Genomic DNA, 19178 nt, shown 5'->3' with positions numbered 1-19178 from the left:
TTATGACCCTCACCAGTGCCTGCTTTGGAGCAGCAGTTAGCTACCCCTGTTCCTGCTCAAGGAGGCTCTTGCCTCAGCACAAAAGCATGAACCCACACAACTGTACATCAGTCAAATGAGTAGCCCTCTTGTGGGGCATCACATAACTGCACGTAGGGGAGAAAGAGAGCAGTATGTAGCGTGCGGGGCATCACTCCCGTCACCATACTGTGCATAGAGGGCAAGGTAAGCATTCCATAGCTTCTGTACCTGTTGCAATCCGCCTGTGGCTGAAAATGGCGCCCCCTTTGATGATATGCAGCTCGTTTTTGCCTCCCAGAGTGGCAGAATCGCTCACAAGCTGACACGTCGCCCAGTTTCCGAGTTTGGGCTTTCCCTGCTAAAAATATCTCAACTGGTGCGTCAGTTGACTTCGCGGCAGAGTTGTAAAGTGTTCCCCTAGTCATACCGAAGGTAATGACGCGAACACATTTCGTGGCCCAAAATAGCAGTTCCCTAAATTTTAGGAGATGCTTCCGTTGGGCTCCCACTGGTCTTCTGACCATCTATCCTCATTGGGACCGCATCCAAAAATGCAATGTGGCCCAACTGTCGGATACTTTTTGTTGGTAGTCCCACCTTGACTTTACGCCTTAATTGAGTTCACTTCCTAGTATCCACCAACTTGCTAAGTGCGACGGGGGGACCTATATGATCTTGCTCTAAGCCTAGACATCCTCTTACCATACGAATTCCAGTGCCGACCACTTCCCGTCTGCGGGTGAATCTACCGTTCACATTGGCCATACAATGTCCGACCTTTTGCTACTTCAAAAAGAGGGTCTCAAAACAAATAAAATAAACCCCATTGGAAAGAAACCAACAACCAAGGTTAGCAGTTGCCACATCTCTGTGACATGGTTAATAACTGCCACGTCCTCGTGACAGCGCGACTCTGTAATTCTGGATCAATAATGCCAAGGCCGCCCTCTGACCGAGTTCGAATAATCGTGGACCAGCGAACCCGAGCACGAGTATCAGTAGTCACATCTGTGCCACTCCATAAAAAGTTCCACACTAGTCTGCGGAGCTGAGCTATCACTCCTGAATGTAGCATCCAACAAGAGGCCGTATACCATACTGTAGCCAGAATGACCTGGTTGACGACCAATGCACGGCCAGCCAACGACAGATGATGTGAAGACCAATGACATAGCTTCCTGCGAATAGACTGTAGAACGGGTGCAAACTGCTACTGTGAGGAAACATCAAATCCAACATGAAAGCCCTGATATCTACATGTCTGACCCGACAGCAGCCATGTGAAAGATCCATCTGCATGGGAATAGGGATCTCGGGAAGAGGAGAAGGAGCGGGCGAGAGAACGGCAAGAGAAGGAGCTGGTAGTAGAGGTAAGTGATCCTGTGCTGAAGAGGAAGAATGGCGAGGAGAAGCAGGGGGTAATGGGGTGGTGGAAACTTGAGAGGGAGCAGGAGAGGTAACAGTGGGGGCTGCATGCGGTGTAGGTTGCTGACGAGGACGGAATGAATGGTTACGACCCACTGTCTGCCATGCATTCTCAGTAGGAACTGAAGCAGAGGGAGGGACATGGAGGGTCGAAGCTCGAGGAGCACCTGTAGGCTATCGAGGTGCTCGAGTAGTAGTAGGAGGAACCGGTTGTTGACGTTGACCAGGTGACTGAGCATGAGTGCCCGGAGCTGGCTGTTGTTGTCGTCGATGGCGGGGCTGGGGGGGCAATCTCGTGCCAAGTGTCCCATCTCGTGACAACGCAAGCACTACCCTGGGCGACCAGTGCCTACCATTCGGCAAGAGTAGTCTCGATCGCGCACAGCCACAGTAACTCTATCTGGTAATGAAGTATCCCCAAACACCAGGACCTGAATGCGAGGTGGACCAGAGGAGAAGATGCAGGATCCTGGAACTACTGTGCCAAAATGAGCAGCAATCATCTGAAGGAGATGCTCATCAATAAACTCTCTCTCTCTCTCTCTCTCTCTCTCTCTCTCTCTCTCTCTCTCTCTCTCTCTCTCTCTCTCTCTCTCTCTCTCTCTCTCTCTCTCTCTCTCAAAATTCAATGATTTTGCAATGTCTGTTTGTCACAAACTGCTGACGTGTCAAGCCACTAAAGAACATAGCCAACCTGCAGATCTCAATCGAGGCACCTAAACCCTAAGTAGAAGCAACAGAAGAAGTTTTACCAACTTACAGAACCTCACCGAGTGGAACGGTTTTTAAAAGAAGTTCCCACCAACTTATGGGACCCCATCTAATGGGACCTAGGGGAACTAAAGATAATAAATAAAGTAGGACCAACTTACTCATACACACAGAAGATGCGTAAATTGTTCATGACATGGCACCTGTACGGACACCCATGTTTTATGCTGATAACGTGGCACGCTATACGGACTTCTGCAAATTGCACTGACAAGTGATGACATGGCAGGTTGTATGGACAGCCTTCTGCGCAAGCTTATGAGCACTAGATGCTTTTAGGACTAGATGCTTTTCATGTACTACTTTTGGATAGGCCCAGGGCCTTTAAATATGTGCCATAGGCTCAATCCCTAGCATGTCTCCGCATGGGATTGCAAAGGATAGAGTATCGGCTTGTACTGAGTTGATGCAATATAAAGAAATACCGAAAGGGGCGCCAAGGTTTGGGACAAGTGCTCTCTTGGGGTGGAACTCCGTCACTCCCCGTCTCGTGTCATGTATCTCTTTCAGTTCAGTTGTTATTGAAATGCTAAAAGTTGTTCAATCTATTCTTTTTCATTGGCACGTGGTGTCACCCCGTTACACTATTCGTGTGTTGCTATTGAATTCTCGATTGGAGTGTCTGTAACATTTAATGTACTAGTAACTTGTGTGTAGAGGAAATTGATAACATAGTGAGCATTTCATCAAGAACAAGTTCTTAATGAGCATAGATAGAGTACTTAATTTGAGAAAGCAACATAGCAATTTACACCTAGCTAATTTGGCATTGACAATACTTGAGAAGAGAGAAATAGAACAATTGAAAACACTTGAGGACCAGATTTACATGGAGCTGGTCCCCCCTCCATAAATGTTGAGTTAAAGGCCTAAATAACCCCTTTTTGTACATTTTTATACTTTGTCCAGGTTCATATTTAACCTCGACACATTTTTTTAAACTCACTTATAATAAAAGTGAGAAAACCCAAAACTCACTTATTGAGATTTCCCAAAAATGTGAGCTCTCTCTCTCTCTACTTCGATCCCTAGCGCTTCCTCTCTGCTGCACTCCACCTCCTGCTTCTTGCCCCAATCCTGCACTACATCGCGACGCGCACCTACCGGTACCTTCTGCTTCGCGCTTTCAATTGGTATCAGAGTCCTAGGGTTTCAAAACAGCCCTGTGCAATCTGTTGGACAACGAGTTAAAATTGCTCTCCCGCGATCAATTTCGCTTCCATCACGAAGCCCCTTGCTTCCGGAGTCGAAAAGGTCACCAAAACTAAGAAAACAGTCCAAAACAGACTGTTTTTAGGTCAAAATAGGTGATTTACAGGTTATAATAGGTCAATACGCAGGTGTACCAAAGTTGTGGGATCACATGTATTGATGCTTGTCGCGAACAGTTTCATGTAAAGAAATTGTGGTCTATCGTATGCAAAGTCTTGTGGTTGCTCCTATGTGCTGAAATTTCCAGCCTATTGCATCTCTCTTGTATACACACTTGTGGTTGAATTAAAATGGCTTCTTCCTCTTCCCTAATCTGACACTAAGAGTTTGATGGAAATCAAACGGTTCGATGGTCAAGGCTTCAACCTCTCGCAAGAACGCATGCAAGGTATCCTTTTCTTAAAGGATTGTGAAGATGCATTGGAAAAGAATAAGCCACCAGGTTTGTCTGACGAAGAGTAGGCCAGGTTGAATAAGAAGGCTATGGCCTACATCAAAATGGCTATCAATGATGACATTTTGACGGACATCAAGCGTTTGGACTCTGCTTATGCAATATGGCAAAAGCTAAAGTCCAATTATGAAAACACCACGCCTGTGAACCAGGTGCATTTGATGCGAAAGTTGGTGAATATGAAGCTTGATGACTCGAAGTCAGCTTCTGAGCATTTGAGTGCTTTTACAGGTGTGTTGAGTCAGTTGCAAGACAATGGGCTTCAGTAATTCGATGATAAGCTGAAAGCTATTTTCTTACTTATGACATTGCCAGATACTTGGGAAACCTTGGTTGTCTCCTTGAGCAACAGACCCACCCTCACGTACGACGGTGTGAGAGGGTTTATTCTCAATGAAGAGATTAAACGCAAGTCTACTGGGGAAGGTGGTAGTTCTGCCTACAATGCAAGAGGTAGAAATCAAAAGCGTGATGTGGGCAACAGAACTCAAAATAGAAGTAAGAGCAAGACAAAGGATAAAGATGTTACTTGTTATCAATGTGGCAGAAAGGGTCACAAGAAACCCGATTACAGGTATTTCAAGAAAGAGCAGGAAAGGAAGAAGGAAACGCAAGATAAGAAGAAGAAAGATGAGAAGAAAAGGGAAAAAACAACAGGTGATTCCTCCAGGGATGCTGAGAATGCAAATGTATCCTCTAGTGTGGTCATTGAGGAGTTGTTTAACGTTGAGGAAATCTTGGTTGCGGCTTCATGCCCCTCAGATTTGGTGATAGCTAATGCAGAAGACATGCTTATCTCGAAGAAAGATGTCATTGATGCATTGCTCAATGCTAATGATGGCCTATCCCAATCATGGATAGTGGATTCTGGTGCTTCATTCCATGTGACTCCATCTTTGGAGTGTTTTGCTACATATGCTACAAGCAATTATGGCAAGGTGTACCTTGGTGATAATTTTGCTTGCAATATTGAGGGAATGGGTACTATGCGTTTGGCTCTTAACAATGGTCAAGAGCTTGTGTTGAATGATGTTAGGTTTGTACCAGGCATTAAGAAAAGTTTGCTATTTGTTGGCCACTTAGATACACATGGCTATACTACCATCTTTGCTGGGGGTTCATGGAAGTTGCTTAAGCGCTCTATGCTTGTTGCAAAAGGGTCTAAAAGAGGTACTTTGTACTATCTTCGATGTAAAGCTTTGCCTGGCAAGTTTCTTGCTGTTGCTGAAGTTGCTTCACACACGGAATTGTGGCATAAGAGACTTGGCCATATGAGCCAAAAGGGTATTGATGTGCTTTCCTCTCTGAAGAGAGTTGATGTAAAAGGCAAAAACTTGGATTTTTGTAACGATTGTCTTTATGGAGAGCAAAAGAAATCTTCTTACTCTGTTGTCTCTCGCAAAGCTAATCCTCTTGATCTTATTCACTCCGATGTATGCACTATGCCTGTTAAGTCTTTTCGTGGTGCATTGTATTTTGTTACATTCATTGATAACTGTACTAGGAAAGGATGGGTACATTTGTTGAAAAGTAAGAGTGAGACTTTTTAATGCTTTTAAGAAGTTTCATGCTTTTGTCACTACGCAAAAGAGTACTAAGCTTAAATGTCTCAGATCTGATAAGTAAGAGTGAGACTTCTAATGCTTTTAAGAAGTTTCATGCTTTTGTCACTACGCAAAAGAGTACTAAGCTTAAATGTCTCAGATCTGATCATGGAGGAGAGTGTGTATCTGCTGAATTTCAGCATTTTTGTCATGAAAATGGGATTAAAAGGGAGTTGACAGCCCCTTATAATCCATCTTCTAATGGTGTGGTTGAGAGGTATAATCGTACTTTATGCGAGAGAGTGCGTTGCATGTTGTCCACCGCTAATCTTTCCCAAGAGTTTTGGGGGGAGGCATTGAAAACTGCAGTCCATATTTGCAATCGTTCTCCTAATAGTACGCTGAAAAATGACATTCCAGAGGAGGTTTAGTCTGACAAACCTGCCTCTTATGATCATTTGAGAGTATTGGCTGCGAAGCTTTTGTTCATGTACGCAATGACTTGAGAACAAAGCTTGATATGAAGTCCATTAAAGGAGTCTTCCTAGGTTATAGGGAAGAAGCTGAAATGGGCTATAGAGTGTGGTTACCACAGTTTAGAAAGGTAATACGCAGCTGAGATGTAGTGTTCAATGAGGTAAAATTGCTTAAGAATGCTACAAAATCTGATGCTCACAAGAAAACAGTCAGATTTCAGCCTTCCGTGCCACCCATTGATGTTGAAAAAGAGCCTCATGTTGCATTACCGCAAGCTGAAATTGATAATCAGCCGGTTAACCTTGAGCCAGAAGAGATGGGACATGATTTTGATGCTCCTAATGAGGACGGACAGTCACCTGAATTGACTGAAAATGATTTTCAGCAACATGAGAGAGCTGAAAATGAGTTGCCTTATGATGTAGAACCGTTGCTTGAGAATGTAGATAATTGGGTACGCAGATCAACTCGTTTGAGAAGGCAACCGCAGAGATTTAACCCCTCTTTGGATCATGTAATGTTGACAGATGAGGGTGAACCTCTTACATATAAAGAGGCCAAATCATGTGAGTCAAGCAGTAAGCGAGAGCTTGCGATACAAGAAGAAATGAAATCCTTGTATGCAAATGATACTTGGGATCTTGTGCCATTGCCTAAAGGGAGAAAGGCTCTTCCTAACAAATGGGTATACAAGATTAAGATAGTGGATGAAAAACCCAAGTACAAGGCAAGATTGGCTGCAAAAGGATATGCACAGAAAGAAAGAATTGATTTTCAAGAAATCTTTTCTCCTGTTGTAAAGCTTACAACTTTACGTGTCCTTTTTGCTCTCGTTGCGGTGCTTGATTTGGAATTGAATCAAATGGATGTAAAGACAACGTTTTTGCATGGTGACATTGAAGAGGACATATACATGAAACAGCCTGAAGGTTTTGTAGTTCCTACACGCGAGGAATTTGTATGCAAACTGAAAAGGGCTCTGTATGGTTTGATACGATCATCACGACAGTGGTATAAGAAGTTTGACACTTTTATGCTATCTCAAGGCTTTAAACGCAGCCATGCAGATCATTGTTTGTATACGGAAAGGGATGAAGATGGTAGTCTTATCAATACTTGTTCTCTATGTTGATGACATGCTGCTTGCTGGGAAACATAAGACTAGTCTTGATGCTCTGAAACGTAAGCTAAATTCAGCATTTGCTATGAAGGATTTGGGTGATGCAGAGCATATTTTGGGCATGCGTATTAAAAGAGATAGAAAGCTGAAATTGCTGTTTTTATCTCAAGAAAGGTACGTTGCAAGAGTACTTGACAGATTTAATATGGCTGATGCTAAGTCTCTTGGGGTACCTTTACCTCCATACACTAAGCTTAGCAAAGCAGATTGCCCAAAGGATGAGGTGGCATTGAAAGCAATGAAGGGAATCCCTTATGCATCAGCTTGTGGTTCTCTTATGAATGCTATGGTTGCCACTCGTTCCGACATTGCTTATGCAGTGGGAGTTGTTAATCGATACATGTCGAATCCTGGCAAAGCGCATTGGGAAGCTGTCAAATGGATTCTGCGATATTTGAAAGGTACACAATCAAAGTGTATCTGTTATGGCAAAAGTGACTTAGAGTTGGAGGGATATTGTGATGCAGACATGGCAGGTGACATGGATACCAGGAAATCTACCAATGGATATGTATTTTCCATTGTTGGTGGTGAAGTCTCTTCGTGTTCTAGGTTACAGAAAATTGTGGCATTGAGTACTACTAAGGCTGAATATATTTCAGCCACAGAGGCTTCAAAAGAGGCCTTTTGGTTGGGCAGACTTGCAAAAGAACTTAGCATGTCTGCTCATACACTCGTATTGGGTTGTGATAGCCAGAGTGCTGTCTATTTAGCCAAAAATGCCATGTTTCATGCGCGTACCAAACACATAGATGTGCGGTACCACTTCATACGACAGGTATTGGAGAATGGTCTAGTCACCTTGACTAAGATCCATACACAGGATAACCATGCAGATGTTCTCACCAAGAGTCTTGCTAAGGCTCAACATGAGCATTGCATACAGCTAGTGGGAGTTGGTTAACTTAAAGGAGTCATTTATGCCTTTAAGTGGGAGGTTGTTGAATTAAAGGCCTAAATAACCCCTTTTTGTACATTTTTATACTTTGTCCAGGTTCAATATGAACCTGGACACATTTTTGTAAAGTCACTTATAATAAAAGTGGAAAAACCCAAAACTCATTTATTGAGTTTTCCCCAAAAACGTGAGCTCTCTCTCTCTCTCTACTTTGATCCCTAGCGCTTCCTCTCTGCTGCACTCCACCTCCTGCTTCTTGCCCCAATCCTGCACTACATCGCGACGCGCACTTACCGGTACCTTTTGCTTCGCACTTTCAATAAAGGCATTGTACTATAGCTTCTCCCATCAAAGGAGACTTTTGTACAATATAATCTGTGTTCCTTGATAAAACTAGTTGGTGTAAAAGATGGAAGCTTCATACACCAAATTATGCTTGAAAAACACACCTAGTGTCCCTAGCCTCAGTCCCAAGACCTCACACACCTTCAAAAATGGTGAGAGCTAGTAGGGAATGAAGATAGACTGAGAGGAAGAAGAGGTATCTTACGAGAAAGAAGTATTCTCCTCACATAATCACTCTAATAGCATAGCTTAGCTTAGTAATTAGCATGGTAGAGGAGATGAGCATGCCATTGAAGCTTGGCTCTTAGTTGGATTTGCATTCCATAGCCAAGAGTTGTTGGTGTAGGCCTCTACTTCTCAATGCTTGGAGAAGGAGATGGAGTTCTTCTTGCACACATGAGTAGTGTGTGTGTGTGCGCGCGCGCTCGTGTGTGTGTGTGTGTGTGTGTGTGTGTGTGTGTGTGTAGCATTGTGTTAGTAAAATGCATCCCTCTCTCTCATCTTGGTCGACCCCTCTTGCTAAATGCTCATGATGGCCTCCCATTGGCTCCTGTAAAGCTTAGCCGATCACAAATTAGAAGCATAGTTGATAGCCTTTTGACAAGTGTCTCCCTTTCCCCTTTTGTGATCACAAATAATTCAACTAAACTCTCATGGACCTCTTAGTCTTCTGGCCAATAGGAATCAAGCAAGCCATTGGGTTGCTGAATGCTCATTGGACACCTTGGTAGACTGTCCAATAGTCTTCTAGGAAGCTTAAATTCTATTGGTTCTTTTATCAAGCATTTTTTAATTGATTAGACTATTTACTCTAGCCTAATTCTCATTGGTCCACCTCTATGAACATCCAATAGGATTTGAGGAGAGATTGGGAGCAACTGGCCTAAGAGCCTGACATGTGTTCAGTATTCCCTTTGTGTAAAGGGGAAGCCTTGGAGAGAGTGTGTGTGTGTGTGTGTGTGTGTATGTGTTTCTCTCTCATCCCCTACAATAAGGGCTCGCCCCCTTCTTCCTAGGGATGTGGGAAGACTTTTGAGTCTTCCCATGACCATCCAATATTTTCCCTATTTTGGCCTTTGGACAAACGAGTTAATTTTTGGAACCATAACCTATGGAAGTCTTAATGGAGCTGAACCTTAGGTCTTTTAAGCCCCATTGAAGCACATTGCTCTTTTGCAGATTGTCCCCCTTTGGATCCCTATTTTCCCTCCTTTGGATCCCTGACAGGGCTAGTCTGGCAACCTTACCAATATTCTAGCTCTTACTCCCCTAGTACCTCCCCATATTAAATGATCAGTTTAACATGAGAAAATCATTTGGGAGTATTAGATATTAGATTTTATGACAGTGTCCAAGCTTGTAACAGCATGGACAGCAAGAGCAAGAGAGAAGAGAGTACACATTGAGTGGGGTGGAGCATCTGCAACAAGACTATCTGTAGGTCCTTATTTTGTATTGTTTTATGATAAGATTTAAATAGTTAGGAAGTGACGACCGAACATGACATCGGGCACGATGACCATTTAACCCAACCTTCCAGCAAAATGAACCATGAAAAAGGGGATGCACGTCTCGAGGCTGCCCTTCTATGGTTGTTCTCTAGAGGATATGGAATCCTTTGCCCTCCTTGGTCTAGACCAGAGATGCCCTATCTCTACACGAGATTGCCCATTGTAGGCTGCCAAAACGAAAGGATATAGGGAAGCACGCTCACTATCTCCCCGCCCTACAATAGGGAATGCATCTCGGATGATCTCACCAAGAAAGATGTTGCCCCGTAGCCTCAATCTGAAGGACGACGACAGGCCTGAGAGTTTGAGAGCAGCTGAGGACGACGACAGGCCTGAGAGTTTGAGAGCAGCTGAGGAACGTGGACGAAAAGGCAAGATGAAAACAAGACTGGTTCCAGATTGTGTGGGTACCGATCCGGACACCATGGATGAAAGTACAGAACTTTGCCGAGCTTGGGGCAAAGTGAAAGATCAAGAGGCCCTGATTTTCTTTGATGGAGGAGCAAAGGCCAACTTCATTTCATCGGAATTGGCGGCGCCGCTCGAGATTACTCCCGATCGGATGGGACCACTTGCGGAGGCAGTTCTAGCGGCACCCGACAGAGACGTAGCCATTACACCTGTCATTGGCAAACTTCGGTTGCATTGTCAAGGGTATTTGGGGCATGAGGACTTCTTCATAATGCCTTTGGAGGGTTGTGATGTTCTCTTAGGGATTCCCTGGTACCACAAGAACAACGCCGTGGTCGATTATCGGGCGAGAAAAGCGACTTTGACTACAGAGAAGGGCAAAACAATTGTACTTGATATTAAACTGAAGGGCGAGTCTGTCCCTATTGTATCGGCTTCGGCCATTTCAAAATTAATGAAATCCAATCTGTTTGTTTACTTGATCTTTTTGAAAGAATTGAGCGATAAGGATAGAACAAATATGTCTAAACTTGATAAAGAACGCCTAGATTTTCTCCACTCTCACGCCGATTGATTCTCAGAAGGCCTGCTAGGAGAGTTACCACCCGCTCGTCCTGAAGATCATACCACTGATCTGATACCTGGAAGCACACCACCAAACCAGCCACCTTACCGTGTGAGCCGAGCACAGAATGAAGAGATTATGAACCAAGTGAAAGAAGCCCAATACTTCACCGTATTGCTCTCCAGTGTTGTTGGTTTTGAAGAAAGACGGATCTTGGAGGATGTGCATCGATTATAGAGCTCTCGACAAAATCACTATCAAGAACAGATTTCCAATTCCTAGGATCGATGATATACTCGACAAGTTACAAGGATCCTCGTGCTTTAGCAGGATTGACTTGAAGAGTGGATATCATCAGATCCGAATCGCGCCGGGAGATGTCTACAAGACAACCTTTCGGACTACTTTTGGTTTATTTTGGTGATGCCTTTTGGCTTAACCAATGCTCCTGCGACATTTAACCGGATGATGGACAGGATTTTTCGAGAGTACAGGCTATTTGTTGGCACTTTCTTTGACGACATCATTGTTTTCTCCAAGAATGAGGCAGAACACAGAGATCATCTGATTCAGGTCTTTCAGACATTACGAGATCACAAGTTAGTGATTAATGCAAAGAAAAGTGAAAAGTGAATTTTTCCTACCAGAGATGCACTTTTTGGGACACATTGTCTAAGCAGCAGGAGTGCAAATGGATCCAGCCAAAATAGAAACTATACGTGATTGGCCCGACTTGAAGATGTCCATGAAGTTAGAAGCTTCTTGGGATTGTGTTCGTACTACAGGCGGTTCATACGAAAGTTTGCAGAGGTTGCTTCCCCTTTCATATCTTGACACAGAAAGGAGTCCCTTTCTCATGGGGATCCACAGAGGTGACTGCCTTTCAGAACATTGAAAGAGAAATTGACTACGGGACCAGTTTTGACTTTGCCGGACTTGCAGAAGTCATTTGAAGTATATTGTGATGCTTGTGGTCGTAGTTTGGGTGCGGTCTTGATGCAAGAAGGCCATGGCATTGCTTACAAGAGCCGATTGTTCTCTAGGCCGGAGATGACAGCACAGATTTATGAGAGAGCTTTTGGCGGTTACCCATGCTCTTACTCAGTGACGGCATTACCTACTCGGAGCGGATTTTACTGTCTTTACAGACCATTAGAGTTTGCGCTACTTCTTGTCACAGAAGCAGCTTTCGGAAAAGCAGATGCGGTGGGCGAACATCTTGTCGCAGTTTCACTTCCAGATTGTCCCACCCGCCCTTGGGAAAGTATTGTGATGGATTTCGTTTTTGATCTCCCGAGAACACAGAGTGGTCACGATGGTATCTGGACTATTATTGACAGATTTAGCAAACAGGCTCATTTCATTCCAGTGAAGAAAACAGTCAAGCCGGATCACTTAGCGAGACTGTTTGTGGCCCAGATCTTCAGATTACATGGCATGCCTGAGACGATTGTCTCCGACAGAGACCCCAGATTCACGACTTTGTTTTGGAAGGCAATTTGGGAGAACATTGGCACGCGGTTACAGTTCTCGTCATCGTTCCACCCGCAGACTGATGCGCAATCTGAGATTGCAAATTCAGTGGTTCTAGATTTATTGAAGTCTTATATCTTTGATCAGAAGACTCAATGGGAAAAGTACTTACCTTTGGTGGAATTTGCCTACAATAACACAATACACTCTTCGACGTGGAAGGTGCCATTTGAGATTGTTGAAGGTGCTGCGAAGGTTCCACCCTTCCTAAGCACGAAAGATAAGATCTTTGAAGCGGATGAATATACGCGAGACTTAGATACAGCTTTTGCCAAGGTTCGCATCGCAGGACTTTGCAGAAGTCTCAAGAACGACAGAAAAAGGCAACGGATCGCCATCATCGCGACATGAAATTGAAGGAGGATGATTGGGTGCTCTTACGTTTTGAGAAGGCACGCCTACGAAAGAAAAAGGAAAAGGAGAGGCTTTTTCCAAAGCTTAGTATGCGATACTACGACCTTTCCAGATCACTGAAAAGATAAATGATGTCTCCTTCCGATTGAAACTGCAAGATACTTGGAGGATTCACAATGCATTCCATGTGAGTCTCTTGAAACCTTTTAAGGGTGATGTGCCTGATGATGGGGAGCCTGATAAGCAACCCAAAGTGGAAGAAAACGAGGAGATCCTTGTTCCTGAACAGATTTTGGCACATAAGGATACGAAGACTAAAGGTAAAGTCCGAAGGCAGTTCTTGGTTAAGTTCAAGAACTATCCTGCATTGGATGCGAATTGGATGGAGGAGGAGGACCTGGCAGATACTGCTCAGATTGTGAAACTTTACCTCGATGCTTTTGTTTTAGCATAGTCTACGCCAAACACAACCCAGAATTCAGCTTGGTCGGAAATCTGGTGCAGTGGGATGCACAAGAAGGGAGTCGCTCCGCTCCTTTGTCAACAGATGCCTTGATTTAGATACGAGAGTCACTGATGTCTCTTTGAGCTTCAGGGATACTAAAAGCTGACAGTATTCTGCTGTATGACTTTAATGAAATGGAATTCCTTGTTATGATACTGATTTATTCTTGACTTCTCTAAAGCGCAGAAACTGATAGACGAAATGACTGGAGCATTAAGGTCTGATTGATCTCGAATAGACATGGTTGCAATTGGGGTTAGTCAATCGGACATCGATGAGGTCCCGATTGGACCTAGATGTGATTGCTAGCTACATTGCCGATAAATCATGGTCTAAAATCCGAATGAATGTTGAATGTCATGTGATGTCTAGTGATGTCCTGTGATGTTGTGTGATGTGACTGTCGATTTGATACATGTGCTAGATGTGTGTTCCTAGTACGTAGGTACTAACAGTCAGTGTCTGCTAAGACAGTTTATCGCTTCTGTCGGTTTTGCAAGCATAATCGCGGTCGATTACAATGCTTTCAAGAGGGGGGAAAGTCACAAAGTGATGATGTTGCTACCGACAGCAGAAACCCTAATTTCTGTCAGAAACCCTAAAAATCCTGCAAACCCTAATTCCTACCAAAAACCCTAATTTTGCAAAAACCCTAATTTCTGGAAACCCTAACCCTAACTGCTGGCGGAAACCCTAAGTGGCTGAAAACCCTAAAAGCTGGCGCTTTTGCCACGTGGCAACAGTGTACGGATTCGGGAAATCACGGAAGCTGAGAAAAAGCAACTAGCGAGGCATTCTTTGCTTGCTTTTTGCTACGCAAGGAATTGGAGAGAGAGAGAGAGAGAGAGAGAGAGTTGATTTGCTTTATTGGCTCTCTCTTGAGAGAGAGAGAAAGATTGCTTTTGTTCTGAAGCTTTTGGGGCTCTGCTTTTGGGCATCCCTTGTAACCTTTAAATTAGTGGTTTAGGGCTCACTTCTCAGAGCATCTGGACGCAGAGTCTGAGAGTGAAACCCTAACCGCTCTTTGTACTTTGACATTGATTTAATACATAAAGAAATACCGAAAGGGGCGCCAATCTTTGGGGCCAATATCTCTAGGCACGGAACTACGCCGGGCCAATGCAAATCTATTGTGATGTGTGAATTGTTTTGAAGTGGTTATTTGGTGCTGTCGCGATTGATTCTTGACTTGGAGTGTCCAAGTCTGTTACAGTTTCCACACTATGCGCACATATGTTTCCACAGTATGCATACATTTTCTCCCGCATCAAGCATACATTTTCTGCAAAAAAATCTCCAATCTGACATTTTGGGTTTTCTTGAATTTTCTGTATTTCTGAATTTCTACCTGCAGACTCTGAGAATTTCTGAAAATTTGAAAATTTGAAAATTTCTGGAAATTTCCCTGTAGAGTGATTTCAAAATCCCTGTTGCAGATGGACTGTCGGCCCTCTTACCTGTTGAGGGCGGGGGGGGGGAGGGGGGGGGGGGGGGGGGGGGGGGGGGGAGATGTGTTTGGGGGCGAGACTGGCTGGTCGAGGGGGCTGGCTGGGCGAGAGGGTTGGGGGTGGCGCAGCAGGCGGACAACAGCCAGTAGCAGCAGCAGCGTGGGAGATGCGCAAGCAGCAGCACGGGAGCAGCCTGAAGTAGCACGAACAGCTGCAGCTGCAGCAGCAGGGCCTAAACAGCAGCGTGACAGGCAGGCAGCACGACAGCAGCGCGACAGTCCAGTGGGCACAGGACAGAACAGACAGCAGGTTACACGAGCAGCAGCAGCCTTACGAGAGAGAGAGAGAGAGAGAGAGAGAGAGAGTTTTGTTTTAATTTGATGTATATGGAACTCCTAGTAATCGGTATCTTTATATATTTTATCTTGGGGTATGTGCCTTCAAGATGTTTACTAGTTAGAGAAAGAAAGAGAAACCTGTTGAATCCAGCATAGACAAAAATCAAAATAACTCTGATGTTGAAGAAGAGCTCCAATTGCACGCAAGACCTCGGATGCAGTTGTGACAGTGAGTTGGTCCAATACTGGCCCCGTTCGACTCATCAATCTGACAAGCATTCTCTCATCTTCAGCAAACACAACTTCGGTATAAGCTGATTCCATGTCTCCTCCTTGAACGAACTCCATAGCAGAACCCCATAAGCTCCAATACTGGCCCTTCCCTTGCTCGTAACCATTGGTAGCTTTATGCTGCAAGCTACCAGTTTCAGAGTCTGGGAGTGCTAACTGCGAGGCTGCTGTTGAATTAGCGTCAGTCTCTGAAAGCTCCGAGTCTTCACCGGCAACCCTTATTGCTGCAAGCGTTGCCTCATCTTTCGATGCCTGCCAAACACTTCTAGCTGAAGGGCCTTCTCCAAGCCTAACAGCACCTGGAACCCTATCCCAAAGTCTTCTTATACCAGATTGACTAGCACCTGTGTCTTCTCTTTCCACCTTCGTAACATCGGTAGGCCTTCTTGTCACAGTTTCGCCATCCAAGACATGGGCCCCTGCTAGGGCACCTCTATAGGAAATCTCATCCCAATCATCAAACGAAGTATCACAGAACTTCTGCGCATTATGGCGCAGGGACTGACTCACAACGTCAGGACCGTTGACCTTGTCTGAAAACTTGTCTGAAAAAGGACGGAAACCATCCCCATTCTTGTTGAATCTGGAGTTGGCATACTCAGAGCCTGATGTATATCGGCCAGGAAACCTCGCACCATTGCTCTCAACTCCCAAAGCAGCAACCTTGAAATTCTTTGACCCAGAAAAACCCACATCGCCTACCAGACTTTCCACAACATTTTCCAAATCCCATATTCTTGCCTTTAAAACAGATATATTTTCTTGAGAGCTAACCATAATGTTCTGAAAGTAAAAGCAGAAAAAGCTGAGATTAGTAGTTTTGCAGCAACTTGACCAAAAACTAGGAAAATGCCCTGAGACTTTCTATAAAAACTTTGGCTGATGTGGAGTTCACCAACATCACCAGTGCAACATTTAGGAGTGTCAGAAAAAATTTAACATCCTTGAAAATGCCTGGTTCTAATTTGCCCAAAACAACAGATCAGGACTCGTTACATTATAGCATGCAAGTTAAAATAATTGCTCACTCTGTATCAGCGAACGATCTTAAAAATGCTCAAAAGTTATACTGGATGAGTGTGCATTTGTCACGGCTCACAAGTCACAAGTATTCTTGTGGCTCCACAGTAATATACATGCCACAAATGAGTACTACTTATCAAATTAATTTCTTATGGAAAACTTCATTTCTCTGTTGACCAGTAATAAATGTCTCGTCTCAAGAGTCTGAAAAAGGAATAATGACATTAACAGATAATATGAGCCTTATATCATTGCTTGAGAATAAATCATGCCCAGTTGCAACACCTATGACCATGCCATGTTATTGGAGGTCCGCTTTCATTTGCAGAGCCGATGCATTAACAAAGTAGTCTTTAAAAAACATGGCAGAGGCTCACTTTCATATGACAAAGAAAGCAAAAAAAATATTGCCCCCCTTATAATGATTACTATGCCTTTTCAGGATAAAGGTCTCTGTCACAGACTGGACAGGGTGTATCTATTTAACTCCTTGCAAAGATTTCAAGGCGTAAAATTTCGGGGAGATACATCCTCCTCCTTTCTGAAGTTATTCAAGTGAAGTGAGCATGAGCACAAAGAGGTGAACAGATTTGTATGTTCTTCTGTGATGCTATGCGAAAAGTAACCACAAGGGCATGTGCGGGTGTCCACATAAAGGAGGCCGTCAAGCAGATAAATCAGCCCACGCAACGTTCCCCTACAGAACCACAACAAGACAAAAAGTTCCCCATGACAAGAAACTGACAAAAAGTAACAAGGAAAAGAGAATTTGTGTGTAAACGAGCACTAGAAAAAAAAAACAGCAGTGAAGTAATGAAACACGAAACACCTAAAACACTTCTAGCCAAACACTAAGCAAGATGACAAACAACTATTTAAGGTTTATAGGAAATCTTAGGTCTAGGCTTAGAATGTAATAATTGGCCATGTTCTAGCAGAAAGCAAATGTTTCTTCTCCATTCCATGTGAGATCTACAACACAAAAACAAACAAGCCTAATGAAGACTCTCTCTCACTTTCATGCCCAATGGAGCATCCAAAAAAATGGTTGCACATAAACCGCGTGTGCCTACGGCTTCTATTGACCTTTACCGTGCAAATTTGAGCATTATTTACAATGCAATGCCCTTGAATGCAAAGATACATAGTACTACCGCTACTCAAGTCTAGGTATTAACATATCCTACAACCCTCCAAGACCAATCTGATTCTTCTTCGAATCTTAAAAACCAAACGAAACGACACGCATCGAAACAACAAAAGGTCGAAACACACAAAATGTTTCTTGTTACACTCGTGATGAATAACTCCTTACTTAAAGTTCTTCAACTACTCTTAGTCGAAATTTGGGAAAAGTTTATGCATCTCAAGTGAATGCCCAATGTGATCTAGAATCATTTTGTCCTTAGGTATTTATTATTACTTAGTTGACATGGTACTGGGTCGGGCATACCTTGAAAAGGGGCCCGGGGGGGGTGGTTTGGGGGGGGGTTGGTCTCTGCGACCCATGAGAGATTTCATTTGAACCCACCACCCCCCCTCCCTCTATCTCATTTCAGCTCCGGATCAGCCTCAGATTCATCTCCTTAGTGTTTTAGTGTTTTAGTGTTTTTAGTCTTAGTTCTTTGTACTTTCCGTACTCAGACATGGTATCAGATTCACCAATTGTAACTTTTTGGTCTCATAGGTCATTTTGGCCTTTCGAAGACGTTAATATAATATTTCAATTTCACGCTTCACTTTCAGTTTTCATTTTTACTTTCATTACTTTCAGTACTTTTTGTACTTGTACTTCAAACATTGTATTAGATTCACCACTTTGTATCTGATGGTCTCATAGGTCATTTTGGCCTTTTGAAGACGTTAATATATCATTTCATTTCATTTCAACTCTCTCTCTCTCTCTCTCTCTCTCTCTCTCTCTCTCTCTCTCTCTCTCTCATGCATTCTCTCCCTAACTCTAGGCTTCCGCATCATCCACTTTGACATGGTATTAGAGCCTTGCGTTCCTTGATCATGAGTGAAGCGCGGCACACAACTAATAAAATGAAGAAAGCTAAAACTGCCGTGGGACTTGTTCCCGACGTTTATCGCATCTCTCTTTATGGTTCCAAAGGACTGTGCAAACACATGAAAAGATCGATGGCTTTAAGACACTTCAAAGAGGGATATCATGTGGCTCCAGGAAAAAAAGATTCTTGAAAGCTTGCCAAGTCCTTGGAGCATGCGGCTTGGTAGCTATAGAGCTCCACCACTGCATAGCATTATCTTTGAGAAAACCAGCCGCTCGAGAAATCTTTGAGCCCTATCATTTGTCTCTGAATTTCAAATCCAACAGCAAACCTTCTCGATGTGGGATTGTGGATGGCCACCAAGGGGAAGATTTGGGGCTGAATTGCGCTCTCGATGTAAGAGGAATGAAGGGTTGAAAGCTGGCTGCAAAAACGCATTTCTACGACGTAAAACTAGTAGATCTCTTGTCACATGACACATCCCAACCCTACGTGTCCGTGGACAAGCTACACCACAGCAGCGTTCAGTCAATCCAGTCAATTCTAGATTAGCAGTGATCTGGCACTTTTGTGAGTCTATTCGTAGACCGTGCATGCCCAGTCACTTAGCATAGATGCATATCCTACGGTTGCACACAGCATGATCATCAGTATTCCCTTCAGAATCCAATAGATTCAATTAGGGGAATTTTCCAGTGCATTTAGCCTATTTTCCCTATTTTTGGTATTCACTTATTATTTTTAAAGTGACTTTCCAACAAAAGTAGGTAGGGCAATTTTGCTACGTTAATATATAAGCAAACCCAAGTTAGCACTTTCTAGCAACAGGAGCTTCCCGCTCAACGGGCAACTTCTCAGCA

General features: G+C 43.7%; 1 protein-coding gene across 1 annotated transcript in view; it reads right to left on the bottom strand.

The window, feature by feature from the left end:
- The window catches only part of LOC147448526 (microtubule-associated protein TORTIFOLIA1-like), a 77541-nt gene that overhangs the window by 29870 nt on the left and 28493 nt on the right, over positions 1–19178 (bottom strand). Inside the window, exon 5 of the mRNA XM_086521097.1 lies at positions 15131–16066. Coding sequence (XP_086377223.1) covers positions 15131–16066 — 936 coding nt within the window. The remainder of the gene's footprint in view (positions 1–15130; positions 16067–19178) is intronic.

Source organism: Adiantum capillus-veneris, chromosome 10 (assembly GCF_014529385.1).
Source record: "Adiantum capillus-veneris isolate H3 chromosome 10, ASM1452938v2, whole genome shotgun sequence".
NCBI classification, from domain to species: Eukaryota; Viridiplantae; Streptophyta; class Polypodiopsida; order Polypodiales; family Pteridaceae; genus Adiantum; species Adiantum capillus-veneris.
The sequence above is the reverse complement of the archived record's forward strand: the minus strand, read 5'-3'. Positions and strand labels throughout refer to the sequence as shown.